The following is a 26,939-nucleotide window of genomic DNA, read 5'->3' as shown; positions in this document are numbered from 1 at the left end:
TACATTTTACTTCCCCACCTACCCTATCAAGTTAACATCGTGACGAGATTGTGGACTATATTTAATTTTTTGACACATTCAAATAGAAGTATACCTACAACATTTTCTAAAAATATGGGCATGTATATATAAGATTAAACTTACTTAAAAAAAAAACATTTTGGCCTTAAGAAGGCTAAGTCGCAGAATTAATTAATGTACTAAGTAGGTACAGTCAGCATCAACAGTAGTGGATGAAACAACGCATGAAAATTATCTGCCACCCTCTAATACTCTTACAAATAGAGATATATCTCTATAATTCGCGCCCAAACATATCTTTTTTAATCTAATTGCTCTACATATAGAGACATGTCTCCCTTTGTTATTAGAGAATAGTAGATACTTTTGACGCGCAGTATAGTCCATTCTTTTTGGCGCTGACTATACATATACATCACTTGGTGATAATGACTCATAGGTATTCTCAAAGTGCGTTGTTTGATCGTAAGCATCTACTTGGCCATACTTAACCTTGTTGTGTCTGATAAATATTTCAACGCTTTATCTTACAACTGTGAAAAACCAAAAAGTCATTTAGCTACAGCAATCAATCAATTTATAGTAGATATTGACGGATAAAAAAATCAGTTTAGAACTCATGCCCAAGATCTACGCATCGATGCAAGACCACGTTCGAGAAGTAAATTTTTAATCCGCGAACAAAATGCGGTCTGTACTTGTTTTCTGTTTCATTCTCGGTGTAGTGTCATCGTTGCCAATAAAAATTGAAGAAGAACCGGACTTACAAATTCTTCAAGAAGTACCAGAATCGTCACTGCCTGATTTACCCGAAGATGATGTCGTAGAACATGATCCAGATTTTCCCATTTTACCAGAGTTACCATTACCAGAGACAACAGAAGATGAAATCGAAGGAGTCGACCCCGATTTACCAATTCATCCAGAGGTACCAACACCAATAATAGACACGCCTGAGAACCCGGAAGTTGTTCAATCCGATTTGCTTGAAGATTGTATCGACGAAAGTGAACCAAGCCATCCCGAATCACCAGATAATATACCAATAATGATTGAAAATGGCATTGAAGAAGGAAATAATATAACCATGAGGAATCAAATTCGACCTGGCATGCACGTATCCAGCTACTTGGTAGAACTTGAACCTAACTCAGCCAGTGGCACTTTTAGCGGACGTTTAACAGCTTCAGTGATAATAAGTGATGCTAATACACTAGAGGATCCTATTGTTTTCCATGTAGAAGATCTGAATATAAATTCTGTAATGTTCTCAATCACTGGAAGTTCAACAATGAACGCTGCTGACTTTGACGTCGATGATGGTCTCTTGGAAATTGAAACTGGGGTCGAAATGTCACTGTACACACTGTTCATTGAATACACTGGCTCATTGAGTAACACTGGTTCTGGATTTTGGACGGGAGAATTCAATAATGATAATATGTGAGTACAAAGCTTTTTTTATTTATAATAACCTGTAGGTACATACATTCTTTTGCGAACATACTGCAGTTTGCTAAGCACGCATGAATTAAGTCAATGGTTAATAAGTAATAACTTTTATTATCGAAATGTAAATCTCAGCTTGTGAAGTTTGCAACATATGAAACAGAAAGTCGTTGTCTATAACATAATTATGCAAACATACCCTGTATTTTGGAACCCCCTGGTTTAAGCCGTACAGATGGCAAAAGGCCGGACGGTCTAACACTGGTCCCGTGGGCAAAAGGTCGGAGCCTGCTGTGGGATGCCACATGTGTGTGTACTTTTGCTCCCACTCATGTCAGCCACACAAGTAAGAAGGCAGGTGCAGCGGCTGAGGCTGCTGCTAAGTTTAAACATGGGAAATACGCCAACCTCGGACCAGTGTATGACTTTATTCCAGTCGCTGTCGAGACGGCTGGGCCATGGTGCGCCGAGGCCAAGAAGCTGGTTAGAGATATTGGACGCCGGTTGAGGGACAGAGGCTGCGACCCCCGGGCTGGATCTTATCTGGTCCAACAAATATCCTTAGCCATTCAGCGTGGCAACGCAGCTGGCATATTTGGAACGTTTGGGCCAGGTAGGGAACAGTTCGGGGCTTAAAAGTTAATTTTTGACGGGGCTAATAGTTTGTGGGGTATTTTTATTTTATTTCTGTATTCATTTTATTTTAATCTGCTATAAGTTTATCTCGACCATATACAAATCAAATGTCAAAAGTATTTAAGTATCCGTTTCTCTTGAACATTATGTATGTTTCAATTACTCCATTGAAAGAGCTAAAAAATAGTGTTGCCAATGCAACTTACTATTGTATAAAACAGCTAAACTGCTAGACGCAGCCATCGGGCTCGGCTAGTATTCGGAGGCTTTTTCAAAAGCACCAATAGGAGCGCTCCACATATTTTGTATCGTGACCAATTAGAGGCACCTAAATTTAAACCACCTTTTGTACTTATCGAAATCTTGAAAATCACTCGTTCATCATGCTCCATACCTACTATCAACAACAACCACTTTCTACATTAAACCGTTGGCAAGAAACCTTGTAAACCGGTACCTTTTGGAAGCTACACTTTACAGGAGTGAGAAAGAGGCAACGCTCTACGAAGCCGAAATTCGGATTTGCAATATTTATCGCCGGGCACTGTATATGAACACTTCATGAGTGTGAAAAAGGCAGATTACAATTGAAAAAACGTTACTAATGTTCAGATTCTTAACGGCTTTGAATGTACCAATACGTAAATATCGCGGACACTGAAATATCGGATCCATATCGTATCTAGACCATTTGACGTAGCTTAAAGTTCGAATCCGGCCGACAGTGGGTGATTATATTTTGGAATATACTGTTACAAAAGCAAATAATGATGCTCCCACATGGGCTGTTTAAAATGTTATATAACATTGTGTGACAGGGACAACATAATTAATTACTATCAATCTATCAATACTGTCATGATGTCCCTGTCACACAATGTTGTATAACATTTTATAACAGCCAAAGTTAGAGCACCAGAAGATACGTAATCATATATTATTTCTGAATTCAATAATTCCAATGACATCATTTCGATTGCAGGCAATATTTTACATTATAGGTAGATATAGATCTACGGGTTAGGGTAGGGAAACCATAGGGTTCCGATAGGTGACAAGGCATAAATATACATTTGTTATTGCTATGTAGCAGTCTGAGGGCCTCTATTTTCCTGACAATGCCCTAGCCGCAAGCAATACATCATTGTTCCAGCACTATCACACGAAATCTAGCTTCCGTTTTTGCTCCAACTTGTCATTAATCATTGTTATGTATTTAGATAGGTACTTGCAGGATTGAATTGTAATGACAGCTGAAGGTAGTTTGGAAATAAATGAGTTTTGCTTCTGACCTCAATGGCGTTGTATCTTTTATTGGCGACTATGGTAAATTAATGTAATTTGTGTGCAAAATGAACAGTAATCTTTCAAATGTGGTGCTTCTCGGACAATTCAACCCAAAAACTGACAAGTGGTGTGATTATAAGGAACAATTATTATGTGCATTGGACGTGGCGGGCGTAGCGCAGGACCCGGCTCGGGCGCGCTCGTTGTTTCTGTCCCAGTGTGGCAAGGACACTTATTCGCTCATTGCATCACTTCTGGTCCCGCAGAGGCCAACAAGTGCTTCATTTGAGGACATTATCCGTGTTTTGGATCAGTTTTTTGAGCCGGAAGTAAATGAAATTTTACAAGCGGGAAAGTTTCATAAACGCATACAATTACAACAAGAGAGCGTGCAAGAGTTCATCGGCGCGATAAGTTTACTCGGTGCTAAATGTAACTTTGCCGATCTTAAGCGACAGTTGAGAGATAGACTAGTACTGGGGGTGCGCGACGAGCGCCTGCGCCGCGAATTGTTGAAGACCAAGGACCTCACGTATACGGGGGCCGTTCAGTATTGTCTTAACTACCAGGCGACGTTCCCAGACTTGTACCCTGAAGCGCGTGCTAGTACATCTAAGCAAACTCCACATAACGAAAGTGACCAGATGGAAATTGATAAAATACAGTCAATAGTGAATTGCAAACATTGTGCCCGGGTTCACAAACCGAATGAGCGGTGCCCTTTCAGTAAGGCTCAGTGTTATTATTGTAAGCGACATGGGCATATTGCTTCGGCTTGCAATAAGAAACTAGGTAAGGTCCATCTGACTGATGACAAGTGTTCATGCGACTCCAACTCTGACCAGGAAGACATGATGAATGGAATTTATGTCTGCGCGGAGGATTACTGTGAACCGATTAGAGCAAATGTGGATATTAATGGAACCAAATTATTAATGGAAATAGACTCCGGAGCCTCGAGATCTATAATATCCGAGGAGACATTTAAAAAGTTGTGGTTCAACCCGCCCCCATTAAATACCACAAATGTGAAACTAGTTACGTGGAGCCGTGCCCCTTTAAGAGTTTTAGGGTTGTTACACGTACGAGTAGTTTTAGGCGACAAGGAGGCTCAATGTGAACTGTTGGTGGTCGCGGGCTGCGGACCGAGCTTGCTCGGTAGGAACTGGTTTAAGAAGCTGGGGCTGCAAGTGGATGGCGTGGGCTGGTCAGAAGAGGAAGTAGCTGAATGGAAGAATAAATACCCAGATTTGTTTATGGAGGGTTTGGGAGAGTACACCGGGCCACCAGTGTCACTGCATGTGCGACCCGGGACCGCGCCACGATTCATGAAAGCGAGACCTGTACCATTCCCACTAAAACAGCAAGTGGAGGATGAGCTGCGTCAGATGATTAAGGACGGTGTATTAACACCAATCAAATATTCAAAGTGGGCAACTCCCTTAAGAATTGTTAAGAAAGATAATGGATCTTTGCGTATCTGTGGAGACTATCGTTCTACGGTTAACGCATCAATAGATGCTGACTCATACCCGCTCCCTACATCGACAGAGGCATTCGTGAAGCTTAGCGGGGGAAGCATATTTAGCAAATTGGACTTGAAGCAGGCGTACACCCAGCTCAAGGTGGACGATGATACCGCGACGCTGCTAACACTAAATACACCCATTGGACTAATGAAGGTGAATCGTTTAGCTTACGGGGTGAGCGCTGCGCCGGGCATCTTCCAGAGGCTTATGTCTACCACCCTGGCAGACATGGAAGGAGTCGCGTGTCTTCTAGACGATGTGGCCGTCACAGGGAGAAATATGGAAGAGCATAACCAGAGATTGAACGCAGTACTGAAAAAGCTGCAAGATCTGGGTTTTCGACTAAACGTTAATAAATGCGTGTTTGCTTCACGGAGTATCACCTTTTTGGGCCATATGCTGGACGCCGAGGGGCTTCATCCGACACCGGACAAAGTAGAAGAGATTCAGGGTAAACCAGCGCCCACAAATAAAGAGACATTAAGAGCATTTTTGGGACTATACACGTACTACGAGAAATTCTTGCCTGACAAAGCAACATTGCTTGAACCATTGTACCGGTTGCTGGAAGGGAAATCACCGTGGACTTGGGGTGAGAAGGAACAAGCTGCGTTTAATAAAGCTAAGAATCTTTTGTCGTCGGATTGTACATTAGTCGGATATGACCTAAATAAAGATTTGTTACTGGTTTGCGACTCGTCAGATTATGGTTTGGGAGCCGCGTTGGTCCACATCATGGAAGATGGATCCGAACGTCCAGTGATGATGGCGTCTCGGACATTACAACCACATGAGAGACGCTACGGGCAAATTGACAAAGAAGCCCTCGCGATAATGTTCGGCCTAACTAAGTATCATCAATTCCTGGCCGGACGGAAATTTTGCATCATCACTGACCACAAACCCTTAGTTGGTCTGTTCAACCCGGAGAAACCAATTCCTGACCAAATATCGCCTAGAATGTTACGGTGGTCGCTAAAACTTAACGGGTACAGTTATTCTATCAAATATCGGCCAGGCAAGTTGATTGGCAATGCGGACGCTTTAAGCAGGTGGACAGAACCGGAGACGTCTTCTGTAAACCCAAATGTAGACTGTCTAGGCGAGGTACTTTTGCTAGAAGAGCAACCACTGGGATGGAACCTGGATGTAAAAGCAATTGCTGAAGAAACCAAGAAAGATCAGATGCTACAGAAGGTGCTATTTAACGTACTCCATGGGTGGCCGCGCTCCAATACAGATCCTGAAATGCAACCATATTGGATCCGCAGAGATGCTCTTTCACACAATAAAGATTGTTTATTGTGGTGTAACAGAGTCGTCATACCTACTTCGCTCCACAAAAAGGTACTTAAATTGCTACATGCTCCACATGCCGGGATTGTACAGACCAAAGCATACGCTAGAGGGTACCTTTGGTGGGCTGGCATGGACAAGGATATCGAGAAGGTGGTGGCTGAGTGCGAGGACTGCCAGTCTGTGAGAAACAACCCACCTAAAGATCCGCAAATATGGATAATGCCGGACAAACCTTGGAGTCGAGTCCATATCGATTTTGCTGGTCCCTTCCAGGGAAAAACCTTCTTGCTATTAATCGATTCTTACAGCAAGTGGATAGAGGCAGAAATTGTTGCATCTATGAGCTCGGATACTATAATTACAATTTTGAGACGCATCTTTGCCTCACAAGGTTTGCCGGATGTCTTGGTGTCCGACAACGGCAGGACATTTACGTCCGAAGATTTCAATTCATTTTTGAGGAGGAACCATATCAGGCACATATTTACTCCGCCCTACCACCCAGCGACCAATGGCCAAATAGAAAGGGCTGTGCAGACATTTAAAAATAAATTGAAGAAAATGGCTGCCACAAACATGCCTTGGAGTGAAAAACTGGCGAAAGCTTTATACGCTTTGCGTACCGTCCCTAACAGCTCTACCAATAAAACACCAGCGGAAATGCTTAATGGACGCAAATATAGAACAGCCATATCAAGTTTGCACCCGGAGAGCACACCGAGCCGTGCCGAACAACAGCTAGAACAGGCAGCGCAGCGGCCGTGCGTGCGTGCATTCCATCTGCATCAACCTGTGCTCGTGCGAATGTACACGCCAGGAACTAAGTGGGCAAAAGGCGAGATTGAGGCAATAGAGGGACCCAGTACTTATGTGGTAAGAACGGAAGATGGAGAGCTGCATCGTCGTCATGCTGATCAAATCATAGCTCGAGCATTGAGACAGCCGGTGGAAGCTCCTACTGGGGACCAACAACCGCTTGAATTTGGATCTCAGTCGACAACAGAAGAAGATCCTCCTATTGAAATACCACCGCCAGAGTTATGGCCCGACATCATAGGAATACCTAATGATTATTAATTGTATAATGATTTTGTAATTAATAGTGTTGATTTAGACTTGTTGATTATGGTGGAAAGGTATGTTATGTATTTAGATAGGTACTTGCAGGATTGAATTGTAATGACAGCTGAAGGTAGTTTGGAAATAAATGAGTTTTGCTTCTGACCTCAATGGCGTTGTATCTTTTAATCATGAAGCTCAGAGGCTTTATAAAGTTCAAGGTCTGAATAAGCTTCGGCTTATTAAGCAGATTTTCGATTCAAAAAGTGGTCTGCTGATAATGGAAAGACATATTTTTTCAAACTTACAATGTATGTTGACATGACTTACGTGAAATCGATGTATAAATAAGTATTTATTTACAATAACAATATACATAATGGATATATACAGAGTATTACTATAACTAGATTAACTCTAAAATAGGCCCTTGAGGCATTGTACCAAGGATGCTGGCGGCACTTCAAATTAGGTCCGGAAATACACGTATCTGATATCTGGTATAATGAGTGAAGATGATAATTATGTAGAGGAATTTACAGCCTTACACACCTAGGCCTGTAAAGCAACCTTCTTTTTTTTGTGACACAACGTATTGGCATTCAACCATCAAATACTGTAGTAGATTCGTAATTTGTTTTTAGCTGTGTTTCATTGCATGTTTGAGAAAAGCAATGTACAAATCTCGGCGAAAAACGGGTTTGCCGGCCGTGTATCCCTATTCGCCTTCACTACGTTCGGCTGTCTATATCTACTTGGTCTGCAACCCTTTATTTCCCGGCCTTTATAACAATGTTATTTTAGCGATAGTTAACATAAAATGTCTGATAAACATAGCATTAACATATAATTCAGTCGTTTTCTAAATATGGACCTACGGTACTTGACAGTTTCAGTAGCACCATGTTCATATTCATTTATTTAACTTCGCAAACGAAATGCACGTGAAGAAGCATAGTAAGTACCACCTATTATTTGAGCTACCATAGTGCGGGTCATTCACGATGACGCGCAAATTTGTCAAATCTAACCCTTACTAACATAACAATACGAATCAAGGCAGTTTATTCGTGAATGAGTAAAGTAAATCTATAAGTAAAAGTGACATTACATTTTTTATCTACTTATATAGGAAGATTTAAATTGAAATTAAATCTATCTTTAATATCGCAATAGTTTTGCAATCGGATGAATTCAACACCCAACAGTTAATGTAAAATATTCTCGTACAAGTGGTAAAAAATAAACGAGGAGGTGGAAGATAGATTGTACCTATCTGTTACCAATACTTTATCACGCAGAATTCTTGAAAAACAAAGATTGTGTCAATCAATTTAAGCAGAGGAAATCCAAATGTTCCGTTGATGACAAATGTGAAAAATTTCGCACAATAGGTACCGTAAAATGTGTCTACTTGCTTCAAAATTCGAAATTTAGTTTAAAGTTTAAAATTATTAGGTATGTTGTGGTCAGTATGTTGGTAGATTACCTGTCTGGCCTAGTGGGTAGTGACCCGCCTATGAAGGCGATGGTCCCGGGTTCAAATCCCGGTAAAGGCATTTATTTGTGTGATGAGCACGGGTATTTGTTCCTGAGTCATGGGTGTTTTCTATGTATATAAGCATGTATATAGTCGCCTAGTACCCATAGTACAAGCTTTGCTTAGTTTGCGGCTAGGTCGATGTGTGATTGTCCCCAAATATTTATTTACTTATTTATATGCTGATTTAAAGTAGGCCATCATAACTGTCATGCTGTAATACTTAAATGAGGTTATGATATAGTTTTCATGCATAAAAACTGTTGCATAATATGTTACCCAATGGGCAAAGTAGGCACATTTTACGGTATTTCAAGACATGTTAATTTTAACTCGTTTTTAAGCACTTCTGTACAAAATTTACTTTACTTGTCAGCTGTCACTTGAATTGTCAATACTGTCACTTGACAATTCATAAATTGATTCTCGTAAATTTATTCTGTATAGAAGTGCTTATAAACGTGTTAAACACAATTGACAATTGTGTCACTCAACACACGTCCCTGACAAATGTCTCTGTAATATTTTTTACAAATGTAGCGTGGTGAAATAGGGACCAGAAAGGATAAAGATTTTCGAATATGAACCAAGTTTTGAATAACATAAAAAAATAAAGAGATGTTTTGATTTGAGTGATTTTTTTTTATATTACGTCGGTGGCAAACAAGCATACGGCCCGCCTGATGGTAAGCAGTCTCCGTAGCCTATGTACGCCTGTAACTCCAGAGTTACATGCGCGTTTCTGACCCTAACCCCCCCTCTCCCCTCGTTGAGCTCTGGCAACCTTACTCACCGTCAGGAACACAACACTATGAGTAGGGTCTAATGTTATTTGGCTGCGGTATTCTGTAAGGTGGAGGTACTTCCCCAGTTGGGCTCTGCTCTAGATCTGGAATGATATCCGCTGCGCTGTGCCCTACTACACAAAGCGAGATGACGTTCACAATGCCCATACCTCTCTTAACACTTCTTAACTAAGTTTATTAACTAGCTAAACTAAATAACTAACCAGCCAAATAGTTTGTTGCCAAGGCGATGTTAGTGAGTGGACAGGTTCAAACTTCAAACGCTCTGTTTTAATTGTTAAACAGCTAAGATTATAATGTATTTTGATAATAACAGACACTTACGCAATTTGGTAAAATTATTATCACAATAAAAAAATCATTAAATCGGTGTGATTTAATTAGTTTAACATAAAAGGTGCCCGTGAGCATTGCGAGACATTTTAACTAAGTATTCCTGGTAATATTTAGAAACTAAAATGTCATATAAAATTTTCTGGATTAGGCCTAGTTTCAGAGATAATTAAATGTTTTTCGAAATCATTCTTTCACCATTAGTCGGTACAAAACCAATTTTGACTGCGGTATTGTCACTTTGAGGTCTAGTCTGGACATACCTATTGATTGACATCGAAAAATTAAAAAAATGTGTTCGAGAGGCTACCCCCAAATAAAAATAAAACTTTTTAGTTAATTTTAGGTTATATGTTTATCAATAAAAATTACGTTTTATGTACAGGAAAGGAGGAGTGTTCAAAAAAGAGAAAAAAAAAACAAAAACGAATTTCAAAAAAAGTCATATAACATTTTTTGCTTGTGTTGCCATCAGGAAAGCACCATTAAAATCTCTCGCAATGCTCACGGGCACCTTGTATAGCATTATATGTATACGTTATAATATTTAATGAAAAGATTATAATAATTCCTTACAATATTTAACCGTAATCTAAGTAGACAATTTTAATACGAATTGCAATGTAATTACTATGTATGGAGGATTTTATACACCATGAATAGAATAGAATAGAATAGAATAAGTTTTATTCGTAAACACAAACAAGACACATTATATAACAAAAACAAAGAATGTATAAAGTGCCACGAAATGGCCTCATCTCCGCATGATGCTGGTGGCTTCCAGCGCTGATCTTCCGATGAGACCATCAAGTGAGAAAAATCACGAAAGGTAACAGACAACAAGGAAAAAGACAGAAAATAATAAAGAGACATGACACGTTTTCTTACTCGTGAGTGTTACTTATAATTTGATATAAAATACCTACTATGAATGCAGTTCTTCAGCTTTCCTAACCACTGACCGCGATATCGCGATCGCTGAATCGTTATCTCTAAATTTCTCAATACTTGAGAGAAGCGAAAGAATGCGATAAACTTTTATCTGTGTCTCGAATGACAGTATCCGATAATCTAATTCCACGGATCATTCATTCTTTCTCCTAGTAGTCCAAAAGTGGTTGTGTTCGCATGACAGGAATTATTTAACATTTTACTGTTCCGGCCATTTTATCTATCCCAAAATGGTCCGGAGAAAGACCAAGTGGAAGTGTCTCATCCTCATCAACCTAATATTATTGAGTGTGTTCGCAAAATCTTTACCAATAGAAAGGAAAATACAATCATTGAACGTAGTTGATACTGCTTTTGCGGAACCTGAGTTACCTCGAATACCGTTGATTCCGTTTAGTGAACATGCGAAAAGCGACGATTTTGATCCAAATGGAGAAGTTGATACTACCACAAAAGGTAACATAGAATCTCTAACTACAACAGTTGCCGATACAGAAACACCTACCACTGTGGAAGATGAAGTACTTACTACAACAGAATCAGTTCTTGTTCCTTTCCCTTCAGAAGAAGATAATGCAGTACAATCCAATGTGACAATGTTAACAAATGCAACTCGGTCTCTATTCCGAAATGTAAGACCAGGTCAAGAAGCAAGACAATACAGCATCGAAATAACCCCCAATGGAAACAGTTTTTCCGGTCGTGCAGTAATTCAAGTGCGTCTAACTAGTGCAACCATGGATGATCCTATTGTTTTCCACGTTGAAGATCTTAATATTCAAGCAGTTCGAACTGGAATCTTTACGGAAGTGAATGCGATTTCAGCAGATTTTAGTGTTGATGGCGGCGTGTTGGAGATAGAGCCCCAGCAAGAAGCTTCGAACTATATAGTAGTAATAGAGTATACTGGAAGTATGCAAACTGGTTTCGGATTCTTTCAAGGCGATTTCGACGGGATGTAATGGCATATTATATTTTATTTAAAGAGCTTACATTTTTGTTAACATTACATAGTACATTTTGTCCATGATAATTATTCTGTAGTTCATAATTATCGTATGTTACATATACGAAGTAATAAAAAAGTAATTTATAAGTGTAAATTACCTAATAATTCTTAAATACATTTGTGTGTATTTGTTAACCACATTTGTTATATGTTATTCCTAACTTGTGGTTTAAAATTGACATTACATTTTCACCAATTACTCAAAAAACTTGTATTCGATAGTATATTTCGACAAAATTAATGTCTGAGAGCAATTTGTAAGTTCTTTTTTAATTTCAGCAACTACTTGGCAATGAACCTGCACGCTACGAACGCCCGGCGGGTGTTCCCTTGCATGGATGAGCTCACGGAACCATCGACTATCTCATTCACCTTCAATAACATCCCATACAATAATATCTTCATGAATTCTGCTCTAGAAGACAACACTAAGTAAGTAAACTTTAGTCGTTTAATATTGACTGAGTTATTGTTACTTCGTATAGTGGTGCCATACCAAACAATGAAATTGTCGCAACTAGCAATCGTAACCTGTAGGGGAGGGGAGCGGGGCGTGAACCACGCGACCAAAACGTCGAAGGTGCTGTGAAATTCATAGCGCTTACGCGTTTTGGTCGCGAGATTCAAGTTCGTATTCGTATTCGTATACGCGGGCTTGGTTTCCGCAACTTGACGTCGCCATTCCCGCCTATTTTGCGTGATGGTGGGTTGACGGCACTACTCCTGCCAACCCAACTCTACCAGGAAGCCTAGCAGACCCTTGATGTTGCCGACGACTTCTGGGAGAGACCCCGGAGAAACGAGGTATTGTGCCCGGTATTCTGCCACCCCTGGGCATTCAAGAATGACGTGGGCGGCTGTCTCCTCTTCCTCCATGCACGCTCTGCAGAGGGGGCTATCTGTAACACGTAGGGTTAGTAGGTGTTTGTTTAGTGGGGCGTGGCCGGTTATGGCCCCAGTCAAAAGCCGGAGCTGTGGCCTCTTCAGCTGTCTCAGCCTCCTCGACAAACCGGGGTCGATTGTCGGGAGGGCCTCCTTCGCCTGCCTGCATGTGCCTAGGTTAGACCAGTACTGTTGGTGTTTTACCTTGGTGTTGCGTCTCAGCATGTTCCTGTGTCCCTTGTCTTGAGTTGCTGTGTCCCTTGATCCACTGCGAGATTCACGTTTCGCTTTCATAGTTTGTTGTCCGCCGGCAACAACTCTTGGCGCAAAATACTGGTTCTTTGTGCTGGTTCTATACGTGGTAATAATAGATTAATGGTAATATTGCGTTTTATAATTAATACAATCTGAAATGGTTTACACCTTAAGATGAAAGTGGAGGACCCGCGTGAAAAAGCCTTTTCATTTTTTATTTCATTAACATCATTGAAAATATTTTGTCACAATTTGTTGTACTCGTATATCAACATCACACAGCTATGCGTACGTTTGATTTTTTCGAATTTTTAATTATTATAATATAACAACATATATTATTATGTAGGAGTTAGAAGCATTTAAAATTTTGTATGAAATTGTTTTTCGCTCCTAATTTTTACAGTAATAAAAAAATCTAAAAAATCAAAATGACGAACAAAGAAACGACAAGGGCCATAGAAGAGAACTATGTCCTACAGATTTGTCACAGCCGATTTATCTCTACAGTTTTTAAAATAATTAGGAACACAAGTACATCTTTAACTAATAGTTTGTTTCGCGATATCGTTTTGATGATATCTTGACTAATACTTTATATATTTTATTAGCGGTCAATTCAAAGCATTGCTTGGTCCTGCGGTGCTTTGGGGCATGGTTGCTCACAACTTTAACAACATCAACAACCCTACTGCTGGCGTGCAACTTTATGCTCGTCCAGGAGTCATCAACCAAGAGAACCAGGCTTCAGTTGCCATCAATTCCTATTTCAACAACCTGGAACTGTGGACTCAGAAACCTTATAATGAAATCGTTCTGGACCAAGACGGAAGGATGCTTGTTATTGCGTTACCTGATGTGCATAAAGATTGGTATGCCTTGTCGACGGTTTGCATTTGGTAAGATTACTTTTTGTTATTTTCTATTTAAAATAAATACTTCTTAAAATTTGATCCCAATGCATTGTGATTATACCGATTGAACGTTTTAATCCGCAATCAGCTTTTATATAGATTATTTTTGTGTTCACTAGGGAACCATACCTCTTGATGGAACGGGTTAATTCAGCGAAACAGAGAAAGGAAGCCTTATCTGAGATAGCCATCGCAGTAGCTAGGCAGTGGTATGGATATGTCATCTATCCCGAGAACTGGCGCTTCCAATGGGTGATCCAAGGCCTTGCGTCTTACACAGGCTACGAGCTCAATAAAGAAGTAAGATAATTTTTCTGTTAAAATATATTATAACAGTGGTGGCTGTAGTAGAAATAAACTAAGGTGACTTTTTGACAAACACTAAATTGTTAAACAAAGCCTAACTTTCTTTTAAGCATTGCGAAGAAGAAACGAGCCCGTTTGAAAAGTATTTTTTCTCAAACTTACAATGAAATGTAGACATGACTTTACTTCAAATTAGGTCCGAAAATACAACGTATCCGGTGCGATGAGTGAAGATAGAAGATATGTAAAGGAATTTCATACAGCCTTACACACCTAGGCCTGTAAAGCAACGTTCTTTTGTTTGCAACGTCAAATTATGTCTTGGCATTTAAGCATCAAATAGTAGTAGATTCTTAATATGTTTTAGCTGTGTAAACCTACGAATAAAATAAATTTACTACAATTTCATTTTTATTGCAAGTTTGAGAAAAGCACCATACAAATCTCGGCGAGAAACGGGGTTGCCGGCCAAGTATCCCTATCCTTCTTCTACTATTAAGTCTTTATCTACTTGGCCTGCAACCCTTTGTTTCTCGGCCTCTTTACTAATGTAGTATTATCGACTTATCTTTAATATAGCCTATATTATGCACCGGGTAGCACGCTTTTGTTAGCAACCTCAATGGCATTGTTCTAGGGACTCAAGTAAACTTGAGCCAATAAAATGATTAGACTTTACCTCGTCTATATCGGCAACATTTTTAATCTTTGGCACCCAAGAGATCGACAGAATACTCTTTATCGGTACACCTCAGTAAAATATACAACTTAAAGAAAAACAAGGGTTCGATTCTAATGTAACTATTCGTTTTGGTTTTAACTGGTATTTATATGTTGTTGTCGATTGTCTTAATTATTGACGCTCATCTCATGCACAAGTCTCACTTCATTTCACATGCACCAATCAGCGTGAGCGATCAGCTCCTATCGAAATAAGATCGAAACCGTAACAAGTGAAATCTGAATCGGGATCCGAGTTATTAAAAAGCTCAAATATACAAGAGAAATACAAACCACTAAGGTCAATTGTGATCAATAATCTTCCTTTTTAGTTCCAAAATAACCAACTATTAGACGTGACACTCGTGGACTTCAACACTGTATTTGTAACTGACGTCATCCAAGAAGCCTTGTACCGAGACGGCTACGCCATCGCCCGTCCTCTAGAGCCTGCTGAAGATATCTTCGAAGAAGACGAAATAAGGGACCACATCGCAGGCCATCAGTTATTGAAATACAAAGCACCAGCGATAATGAACATGCTCAAACATATTCTTGGCAGTGAGGAACAGGATTTCATTCGGACAGCTGGACAGATACTCTTGAACAGCAGGTAATGAATTTCGTAGTACAATTTTAGCATCATCTGAAATAATGAACTCAGGTTTCCTATCCACGTGCTTAGCAAACTTCAAATTAGTCAACTTGTCAGACAAGGACATTAACAAAATACTGTCCGTGTATTAAACTGTTACATAAATCTGATTGGTTGTTTTTGTGACGATAACGATATCTCGCATTTCTTCTGCGCTCCGCTATATCAATGGTATTGGTTGGTTCTCGTACGTCTCCAATCTCCGCTCATTTGTCCTTTCTGGGAAAGCAGCCTTATAATTATATTGTTTTCTTTATTCTAATCAGGGCATTAGAAACAGTAAACTCGCGATTCTTTATCGACGCTATAAACGCTGAATGGTGGACCAACGGCAATAGCATGGTGGATGACATAGCGGAGTTTCTGGAGCCGTGGCTTCAGTCGAATGGCTACCCGACTCTTCACGTCGGGTTGAGGCAAGGCGGCGTTCTGCTTACCCAGGTATGTAAGGCGATTTTTACGATGGATATATAAGTGCATTGCGGTGGCTCGCTCACACATTGGTGCGGCGTGCGGATCCGCATCTGTCTGATGACCGCGTAAAACTAGTATTGGAAGTCTAAACTAGTAGTATTAGTTGGAAAAGGGCGCCGTAAGACCTTAAAGAATTACATAGATCTACGTGAGAAAATTCGCCCAATGCCGCCGTGAGTCGGGTGGTCGAGCGTTTTTAGGTATCTGCCGCGAATGCAGAGGACGCTGGTTCGATCCCGCCTTGGGCACTGGAGGCCTTGGTCACTTTGGAGGCTTGGTGTGTGATATACAGCTCTTGAAACGAAGGTTGCATCAAAGCTACCAGCCTCTCTTTATGAGGACCGGTCTGGCCTGGTGGGTAGTGATCCTATCTATGAAGCCGATGGTCCTGGGTTCGAATCCCGATAAGGGCATTTATTTGTATGATGAACACAGACATTTGTATCATCATGTCATGTCATGGATGTTTGTTTCTTATGTATATAAGTATGTATTTTTCTATGTAAGTATATATACCGTCGCCTAGTACCCATAGTAGGTACAAGCTTTGCTTAGTTTGGAGCTAGGTCGATCAGTGTAAGATTGTCCCAAAATTAGTGTTGTTAAAAGACTAGTCTTGAAGACTTTGAAACCTTAAAGACTCGCAAACCTTGAAGGTTCAAGCTTTGAATACTTAAACGTTGAAGGTTTGAGCTCAAAAACGGTTCAGAACCATAACGACTCAAGCTTTTTACGAGCTCTTAAGAGTAAGTTTTTAATACTCGGGCCTCATAGAGAGCTTAAGCTTTAAAAACTCGGGCCAATTGAAAGCTCAAGCCCCCCGAACCTCGAAGGCATGAGTCGAGCGTTAAGAGCTCAAACAATAAGCGTTCTAGGCAGAAAGTATTATTGTGTTTTTTTATAGAATATTATGAACTTAACTACGTTGCCACTTTGTCATGTCTGAGTGTAGTGATTAACAGATCACAAAAAGTAAATTCTCATAAAATTCATCTGCAGTCGAAATAAATCTTTAACTTTACGTTTTATCCACTCTAATTGATAGTTTACAAACAAAAATGCGATAAAGTCCAATTTTGTTTTCTTTTTCCCCTTATTCACAAAAAAATTATATAATATTTTTAAATTCTAATGACCTCAGGATTACGCTGTTAAAATCGCTCGGGTTCCTCACGGGCACCTTGTATAACTATCAAATATGGCATAGATTGATCTAATTTGTTACAAGCTTTTAAGACTTAAATGCTCCAAACCTTATAGACTTAAACCTTCAAAACTTAGGAGGCTTTAAAGCTTGAGGCCTAAAGACTCGAGGTTTCTGTAATCGTAAGCAGCAACGCGAACTTATTAAATTGAGGCTTATACGGCCGAGGCTTTAAGGTTCAAGGCTTCTAGACTCAGCAGTCGCGACTCGAGTCTTGTAGTTTACGCCTCGAAGCTTAAATTTAGAACACTACCCAAAATATATATTCATTTACCTTAGAGTTGAGAGAGGGCAGCGTTTTTCTCATTGAGGTATTTCATAAAGTACGAGCATGACTCACGCTAGAAAGGTCCGTGTCCGAGGCTTCCGGCACTTCCTTTTCTAAGTGTTACTGGTGACCGGTGATCATATGACTATCCTAGAATATTAATATCTATTCTACCCTTCGACTAAGATCGCGTTTGTAGCGATCACAATAGCATGTCTTCTATCTAATCTTCTAACACGTAAGACGGGTAGATCAAAATACAGCAATTTAGAAGTACCCTGCCGCGGAGACTCTCACTATTACGCATGTGAAAGTAGCATGCCCTGTCTTCTGTCTCGCTCCAACCGCATTCATTCATCAAAATCTTTCTTCATTACTTTAGGAAAAGTTCGGGTTCACCGCAGGGGCTCAAGTAACTTACCAGATCCCAGTCACTTGGACGTCGAACATCAGCCCCAACTACGAAATCAACGAAATCAGAATGATGGATAACACTATGACCATCAACGTTCCGCTGGATGAAGAAGACTTCCTGTTGTTTAACATTCAGGGACAAGGTGAGTGGAATGAAGTTATTTTCATTAGAAGTCAAACACATTTTAGAAAAAGTTTACTTGTTAACACAAGTGAAGTTTTTCTAAAATGTGTTAACACAAGTGAAGTTTTTCTAAAATGTATTAACACAAGTGAAGTTTTTCTAAACTGTGTTAACACAAGTGATTTTATTCTAAAATGTGTTTGGTATCACAATACAATAAAACTTAACTACTCTGGTACACACATCCCGTTTTTCTTATTTGATTCATAAGTACTGAAAAAATGTATTCCGCCAGTAGAGTCTTAGCTTTAGGTTAGGTTTAGGTTAAATTTGAGACGTAGGAAAGATGCAAACGAGTTAAGCATAGGTACAGTCAGCATCAATAGTAGCGGATGAAACAACGCGCCAAAAGTATCTGATATTCCAGATAACTTTTCCAAATATATATACATATATATATATATTTTTAATTATTTAATAAGGTTTGCCAACAGGTATAATACAAATACAATTGGACTTAAATAATAACCACAAAAATCATACCGGAGTATTCACCCAATTAAAGGCAAACACTATTTACTAATCCTACGCGAGACAAAACAAAAAAAAATCAAGCATTAAGATACAAGAAAGCAAAATGAAAAGTAAAACAGATGTAACTATTCTAGACCTAACCTCTAAGCTATGAGAAACTACAAAGACCCCACGACTCCAAATATACACAAATCTCTAAAATTCAAGTTCAAAAGTATGTTTCACAGTCTTAATTGTTCTACTTATAGAATCATCACTTTTTGGTAAGTTGTTTACAGAATGTTAGATATGTTTGACGCGTTGTTTGATCAGCTACTTTTTGATGCTGACTGTACTATTCAATGTGTATGACACGTATGCAAACAACAGTACCCCTAGTGTAAATTTTATCGACATCATAACGTGACGAACGCGTTTGCGTTAAGTCTCATTTTGTATAGGATTTTGAGTTTCCAAAACGTCCCGCTTGGCGCGCTCTTTCTAAATCCAATACAAAATGAGACTAAATGCAAACGCGTACGTCACGTTTCAAAATGGAATTTATTTACACTAGGGGTACAGAATAAAATTTAAACATTTCGCGTTTTGAATACGTATAAAATCATTTTACTTTATTTCCGACGTTACGAGTCGACGCAGGTTACACTGGTCGTGGTCGCCGATAACCGGTGTCCCAGCTAAGTCTCGTAGAGTAAAATACTTACATAGATCCCTGTTTTGACATTTTGCACAGTAAGTTTTACTTTTTCATAAACTTTTCGTATGTGGATGATTGATGGTCTAAGCTCATGGGCTCTTAACTTGGTGCCTATAGAGTAGAAAACATCGTTCTCGTAAAAAAATCGTAACGATGACCAAAGACCATATAATCACTACGATGACTGTAAAATTCTGCCAAGATCCTTATCAAAGATAGACGAGAGGTAAATCGTTTAATTTATTACGGCTCAGAGTTTCTGGAGGCCTCCCTCGAACATAAGAGTGATACTGAAATATCTAATTTCAAATCTGTTTTTGTAAGGATCATGTGTCTAAATTAATGAGATCTACTGCAGTAAAGTTATCCTTAAAAGTTGTATCGAATAGCCGTGAGATGTTAATTTGACATCGAAACGAGCAGGGATTGGTTTATTTAATGGAAATAAAAAAATCTCTTAAAATATTTTGTTACAAATAAAAATACCGTCCACATAAATTACATATGTAAATAATACTTAATATATGCCAGGTTACTACCGTGTCAACTACGATTTGGCTCTATGGGAGAGGATTATATGGGCCCTGGAAGATCCCGAGCAACGCGAACTAATCCACCCGCTCAACCGCGCTACAGTAAGTCTAATCGAATTTTAATACAGCCATCAATCAAATGTTGCTGAACTTGCTTATGAAGTTGGACAAATGAGGGTTGGCAAACAATCGCGTGGATTGATGTTATTAGTGGGAATCTTTCAACGTTTAGTGTCGTTCATCAGAATTAGTATCTATGGGCATGGGCAATGCAAACTTGCAAATTAAAACGCAACTTTCTCATTCACTTTTAAAGACAATAAAATGGCTTATTTAGACGGTGACGGTGCGCGAACCCTCATGCGATTTTTATTTACATAGCGATATTTGATCGGTCGGCTAAATTAGATAGTACATTAGATTTACGAGCTCATGGATGACGACCGGAATGGCCTAGTGGGTACCGACCCTGCGTATGAAGCCGATGGTCCCGGGTTCAAATCCTAGTAAGGGCATTTATTTGTGTGATGAGCACGGATATTTGTTCCTGAGTCAAGGATTGTTTTCTATGTATTTAAGTATTTTATAAATATTTGTATATTATATATATCGTTGTCTAAGTACCCACAACACAAAACCTTATTAAGCTTACTGTGGAACTTAGTCAATTTGTGTAATAATGTCCTATAATATTTATTTATTTATTCATGTAGAAATAGACAGCGCGCAAACTAACATGCAAGTACATTGCATGCGCAGTATTAAGATTAGTACTTCAATAGTACATCCAGGACTATTGAAGTACATAATAGTACGCAATATAAATATACTCGCATTGTTTAGTTGCGCGCTGTCTAAATCTAAATGAGCTCGTTTAATAGGTTTAATAAAGCCTTTAGCTGGTGGTATTTACTTTGTTTATTTAATCGGAGTGGAGTAGTTAATATGTATAGAATCAGATGCTATCCAGATAGCTTAGGTACACCTAAGTTTTTAAGGTACCAGTTAAAATTTAGATACGTAATGAAATTATCCTTGTGTAGCTCGTAGACGATGCCCTAAACCTCGCAAGAGCCGGTGTACTGGACTACGACATCGCCTTCCAAGTAGTCCTCACCATGGAACATGAGATCAACTATGCGCCATGGAAGGCCTTCGTCAGGAACATGAACTTCTTGCAGAAGAGGCTTCTTGCAATGGTAGAAGACGACGAGGATTTGGATCCAGACATTTACTTGGTAACTGTTTTTCTTTTTTACAATTTAATTCGTACTGAGTGACCGCCGTTGGTGCCAGATTGATGAAATTTAAAATAAAATGGAGGCAGATTAATCATAACTTTTAGGGTACCTTTATATCCGCAGTTTAAAGTTTTTAACCTTTTGCTAATGCTTTATAAGTTCGACAAAAAAAAACGACATCTCAAAACAGCGATCATAATAATATTCGTTACGCTTTTCATTAGATAGGCGTTTAGGAGTATAGTTTATTAACATCTTTAACAAAGAAACAGATATGAATCGTTGAGAAGTTCATAAGTTTGACTCTATTTTTTAATGCCAATTTATATTGATATAATCATTTAACTGCACACTTAACAGAGAATGGTCCGGCGGACAGTAGGCAGAGTGGAAAACGAGATCGGCTTCTACCCTGACATCTCTGTGACCGAGGACTCTGATGTGGCAATGACGCGAGGGCTGGTCATGGAGCACGCCTGCAAGGCTGGCTACGCGCCGTGTGTGGCTGCAGCCATTGATTGGTTCTGGAATCCTAATGATGGAGATGTTGTGTAAGTTGGACATAGCCTAGGTCTACAGGACAGTAGCCAGCATGTTGTTTTTTCTTCTTTATTCTATCTTGGACTCGAGTTTTAACACAAGGCTTCAACTTCATAACAAGATTAAAAATACTCCTGTTTTTACTGTCAATTTTTTATATAATAACTTGACAGTAAAAAACAACGCCGAGTCCCATTAAAATCATTTCCAAGACTCGAGGATGTTCTTGCAAAATTTATTTTGATTTTTAAAATAAAGAGCGAATATTTCGCCTTATAGGTCGGTAAGCGTGTTTCAACCTCGACCTGATTGTGATCAATGCTTTCTTTTCTTCTCCTATGGTAAAACTTGTTACAGCCTTCGAAAGAAAGGTCCTGATCTAACAGAATCCTTGTTTTGTAGTAACCCCGACATACCGCATGAAATAAGGCCTGCAGTTTACTGCACCATGGTTAGAGAAGGAGGTAACGACGTTATCAACGCCCTGTACGCGCGCCTGGAGATAGAACCGACGATGTATGAGCGCGTCGTCATTCTTCAGTCTTTGGCTTGCTCTCAAGACACACAGTTTATTTCAACGTAAGTAGCTAATACCCTCATTAGACTCACTAAAAACACTTAAAGGCCTTCTAGTATTCGAATTCTTAGGACGGCCATTGAGGTTTTTCGGCCGAATATAACGCCCGAAATAAAGCCAATGGTGTACCTCGACGTAAATAGCACACAGTCTTAGCGCCAGCGGATCCAATGGGCTGACGGTCAATTTACTATAATCCGTAGTGGTACTTGAAAATTCTTGTGGATAGCCCATGGGCTAAATTATTGCAATGGTACAGAGGCTTAGAATCCTGGCATAGCACCTAAAAAGACCAGCAGTATACTGCGCCATGGTGAGAGAAGCAGGCAAAAATGTCATCAACGCATTCTACTCCCTCCTACAGAAAGCGCTACATCATTCTTGCGTCTTTGGCTTGCTCTCGAGACATGGCGTTTATCTCGTCGTAAATAGGTCGGACGTAGGTAGGTCGATGAGGGGCCACCCCTGGCGTGTACCCGACTACCTAAAAATGGTAATCTGGAGTAAAAGCCCTTTACCTATTATTGGATTCGTAATCGTTTGTTAAAAAAGAGTCGATAATCCGTTGGACCTTCGAGATGGTTCTAACGTTTGTTTTACATGGTTTTTTCCGTGTTTTGCAGTAAACCTAACAATTGCATTATATTCTTAAGTACGCTGAGAAGTGGACTCCCAAGAAATATGTACACTTGGTATTTGTCCCTTAACCAATCTACACAGCGAATTAACATCGAGTCGTGTTCAACAGATATCTCGCAGAAACCTTGGCCTCCAACGGCCCCTATAGCACTGAGGACAGGAACAGGATCTTCAAGGCCATAGTGGAGTCCAGCACGGACAACGCTGGCACTGCTCTCAACTGGCTCTCACGGAACACTGCTAACGTGAGAACAATGTGAGTACCTGAGTTTCTTATCCCGTTATTCATAAATATATCTCTTAAAAATGTTGTATCTTTACCTATGTTATACATTTTCTCTCTTTCTAACAAACAAAAATATCAAAATGATGGATAGGGACTAACGCTTGTTAGATTTCACAAAGGTTTATGAATAACGCCATTAGTAAGTATTTTAGGCAATTTTAGCAAGACGACCGTAAAAATCACAGAAAAGTAAAAAAGTATGTCGGGATGCAGATGCGGCGTAATGTTAATACTATTGATACGAATCCAAAAATGTACCTAGTTATACTTCTTGTACCTACACAGTTTATATAATAAATATTTCTGATTCTGATTCTAATTCAATAAGTACATTGTTCAAGTTTTTTAGTCCTTATGGTCAAAACTATATAAATTACATACTTTCATACATTAATGTGGATAGATATATGAAATGAAATGAAATGAAATCGTTTATTTCGGACATAATTATCCATAGTTTTGCTTAAATATAATGAATAATTTATAATCTAATAATTTACTGAATATAAATAAAATCTACATTAAAATAATTAATTAAATAACTTAAATTAAATTAAATTAAATTAAATAAAATCAAATCAAATTAAATCAAATTAAATTAAATTAAATTAAAATTATTATGTGGTCTCACATGCATGGACATCCAGTGGGTGATCATAGGACTGTCCATCTTCTCGGCGACCACCTTTAATATATCACTCTCCTATGTCACTTCATGTTGATTGCCATTAAATAATTATATAAGTGAACGAACACTAACCCCCTTAATTCATAAACCTTAACAAACCTTTGTTAATTTTTTTTTCTAACAAATGTTAAAATGTTAGATAGAGACAAACGGCTCAACGGCTTGTTAGAGTTGACAGACGTTTGTGAATAACGCCCATATACCATTCATCTCATTTTTTTCTAAAATGTTTAATACCCTTGATGTTTAATATTATCAGGTATGGAGGAGCTGAGAAATTGGAAGACATCGTTTGGCATATGTCTGAATACTTGGCGGGTGGTGACCTGTCCATAGACGTGAGTATCCAAACGGTCTAACATTTTACTTTGTATCATTAGGTATATCTAAAATAATGTAGGTGAAGGTCAGGTCGTTCAGTGACAGATCCAGGCTGTTTTTTTGTATATACCAATAAATGTTACAACTACCTGAATACCTAAAGATACAGAGTATAGATCGTGTCATTCACGAAGACGCATGTCTTGACCCATATTTTCATATTATTAAAGGTTAGATTTGACAAATCTGAGCGTCATCGTGGATGACACGAAATATACTAGGTAGCTATCTGGGTTATGTATCTGCCCTACGGAAGACCGGCGCTGGCTTTACAGCTAGCATCATGCTCAGCTGGGATTCTGCTATTATTGTCTGTACATGTTTGTACATGTTCTGTGATCATCGCGAACAAATGTCTTTTTACCCGACTGTCAAAGGGAGGAGGGTAATGTTTTTCGAGTGTATATGTATGTATGTCTGTTTCTTTGTGGCCTCCTGTAGCCTAAACGGTTTGATCTATTTTGATGTATGACGTATCGTTAGATTCGTCTTGATCACGGGAGTGTCATAGGATAGGAAATTTTTGGGGGTAACTAAAAAGTTATAAATAAATAAAAATATTATAAAAAAAAACAAAAAACCCGACCGCACACTAAAAAAGAGGAAAACAAGCCCCACAAGAATATTGTTGTTGATGGTAAGTATCGCAGGCGGGGACCAACAACCAAAATGACTATAAGTAACCCTCTGTTGGTCATTTCTGTGCCTCCGGTTTAAAAAGGTTTAAGTCGAATTTGTCCAAATTTTTTTTTTGCCAGTATTATGTTTATTTCATGAGACTACATCTTTTGTGTTCACACAGCTCTACGACGTCAACTAGGAACCCTTATAGTTTCGCTATTGTCCATCTATCCAAATACAAACGTCGTCCTCATTTGTCTCTCTGGATATACATTATGGAAAATATGTTTGCATAATTTGGTGTATATTAACCATAGCCATGCCCATACGTTTGACTTTACTACTATTGAAAAATAGATTTGATACAGTTTTTAAATGATCCTAACTCTCATAATAATAAAAATATTGAGAAATACAAACTAAGGGGCTGTGGTTGAAATACAACCAATTCTATCAAAATACTTTCAATAATGTTAATATCCAGAAATTATTAGGACTACGCTTGTATGAAAAAGCAATTTCGTTCGTTTTTGAAAAGGCATTCTCGTTCGTTTTTGAAAAGGCATTTTCGTTCGTTTTTGAAAAGGCATTTTCGTGTTAAGGATGACTCACGCACGAAACGTCATTTTCTATGACAGCTGACCGGTGATCACGTGATGCTTTTCATAGAAAACGAAGCGCCGGAAGGTCCAGCCCGGCCCCGGCCCGGTCTAGTGTCGATCCTGTACTTGTCGAACTAAGTCGATCTGCATGATTGTAATATAATATTTATTTATTTATTTATTTTCCAGTACCAAAACTGGGCGAACTCCATCAACAGCGACCTCAATGATTCTGAAATGGCCGCCCAAAGCGCCCTAAACCTCATCATCGAAAACTTGAGTTGGGAACAGCAACATCTCGAATACGTTTACGAATGGATTGACGAAAACGATGCGCCTACGCTCGTCGTTTCTATGGTATTGATATTAGGGTCGTGTTTGCTTACGATTTTTAATCATTGAAGGTGTCTAATTTTTCCAAGTATTAACTAATTAAGAGTTGCCAGTACAGAGCCGCCGAATTCACCTTTTCATACAATTGAATTTACTTGGTATGAAAATTGAAGTAACATATAGATATGCCTGATTATTTTTTGTTGCTAGAAATTGCAACACAGACGAAATATAGCGATTACCTATAGTTTTTGTATGTAAATCTTCTACTTGCTCTGTTTCCTTTGTATTACAATTTATAGCAATGAAAAATAATTTCAGGCATAGATAAATGTTACTTCAATACAGAGGCGGCTCTAGGCGTGGGCGACGTGGGCCATAGCCTACGGCCTCGCGGTCCGAGGTCCGTAAAAAGTTAATCGTTATTTCTTGCGCCACCAGAGGGCCTCGCTAATTGTACCTTGCCCACCCCAAATTTTTGTCTTGCTCCGCCACTGCTTCAATATTCATGCGAAGTTTCATGTTATTTTTCGCCACACCGAAGGCCCTAGACATTGTTCAAAAACGAATGAGACAGTTGCATTTTATCTTTAGATGTGGGGCTAAGTACTCAAATGCAAATTTTGAGTTGTTTTCTTATGTTATCTGGCAGAATTGACTTTTAAATAATTATTTTGAATTATACATTTTTTATAACTTTCATTTGGATTTGATTTGGTTTGTTTTTTTAGTAGTATTTCATAGTTTGTTTTTTTCTCGCGTTGGTGTGGTGAAAAATTTTGTGTTGCATTCGGAGACAGAGTTTGTTTAAACATCGTGTTTTGAAAAATATTAGCACGAGCGGTAATTACAAACAACAACACAACAACAACAACAACAACAACAACAACAACAACAACAACAATTGGAACAATGGGAACAAGGGGGCATTGTAAAACAAATAATTATTAGCATGTCGTTATGAAATAAGAGTGGAGCTACGTTTGTATGGCGGCGGCTCTGTAATAGCGACTCTTAAGCAAGTTTGAAAAGAGTAGCTTTAATCATACGTTTATCTGCATAAGTTTTTTTTTATTATTTATTGAGTAGGTAGTGGGCCAAGGTAAATATACAGACTTTGTAGTGGCAG

General features: G+C 38.9%; 1 protein-coding gene across 2 annotated transcripts; it reads left to right on the top strand.

Moving 5' to 3' along the window:
• Positions 1–67: 67 nt before the first annotated feature.
• LOC133520369 (aminopeptidase N-like) lies at positions 68–26,208 on the top strand. Of its 2 annotated transcripts, none has more exons than XM_061854749.1 (14): positions 68–1,464; positions 12,202–12,354; positions 13,671–13,958; positions 14,093–14,273; positions 15,332–15,612; positions 15,921–16,095; positions 17,983–18,157; positions 19,901–20,004; positions 20,946–21,140; positions 21,504–21,694; positions 22,086–22,262; positions 23,009–23,155; positions 24,133–24,211; positions 25,667–26,208. In XM_061854749.1, the coding sequence occupies exons 1-14, from the start codon at positions 707–709 to the stop codon at positions 25,877–25,879; spliced, it is 3,117 nt and encodes a 1,038-aa protein (XP_061710733.1). In that variant the 5' UTR covers positions 68–706; the 3' UTR covers positions 25,880–26,208. The 2 variants fall into 2 exon arrangements, with proteins under 2 accessions (XP_061710733.1, XP_061710734.1); XM_061854750.1 differs by lacking the exon at positions 68–1,464 and adding an exon at positions 10,557–11,871.
• Positions 26,209–26,939: the final 731 nt, after the last annotated feature.

The sequence above is a fragment of the Cydia pomonella genome, chromosome 8 (assembly GCF_033807575.1).
Source record: "Cydia pomonella isolate Wapato2018A chromosome 8, ilCydPomo1, whole genome shotgun sequence".
Classification (NCBI taxonomy): domain Eukaryota; kingdom Metazoa; phylum Arthropoda; class Insecta; order Lepidoptera; family Tortricidae; genus Cydia; species Cydia pomonella.
This window is presented reverse-complemented; position numbering and strand designations above follow the sequence as displayed.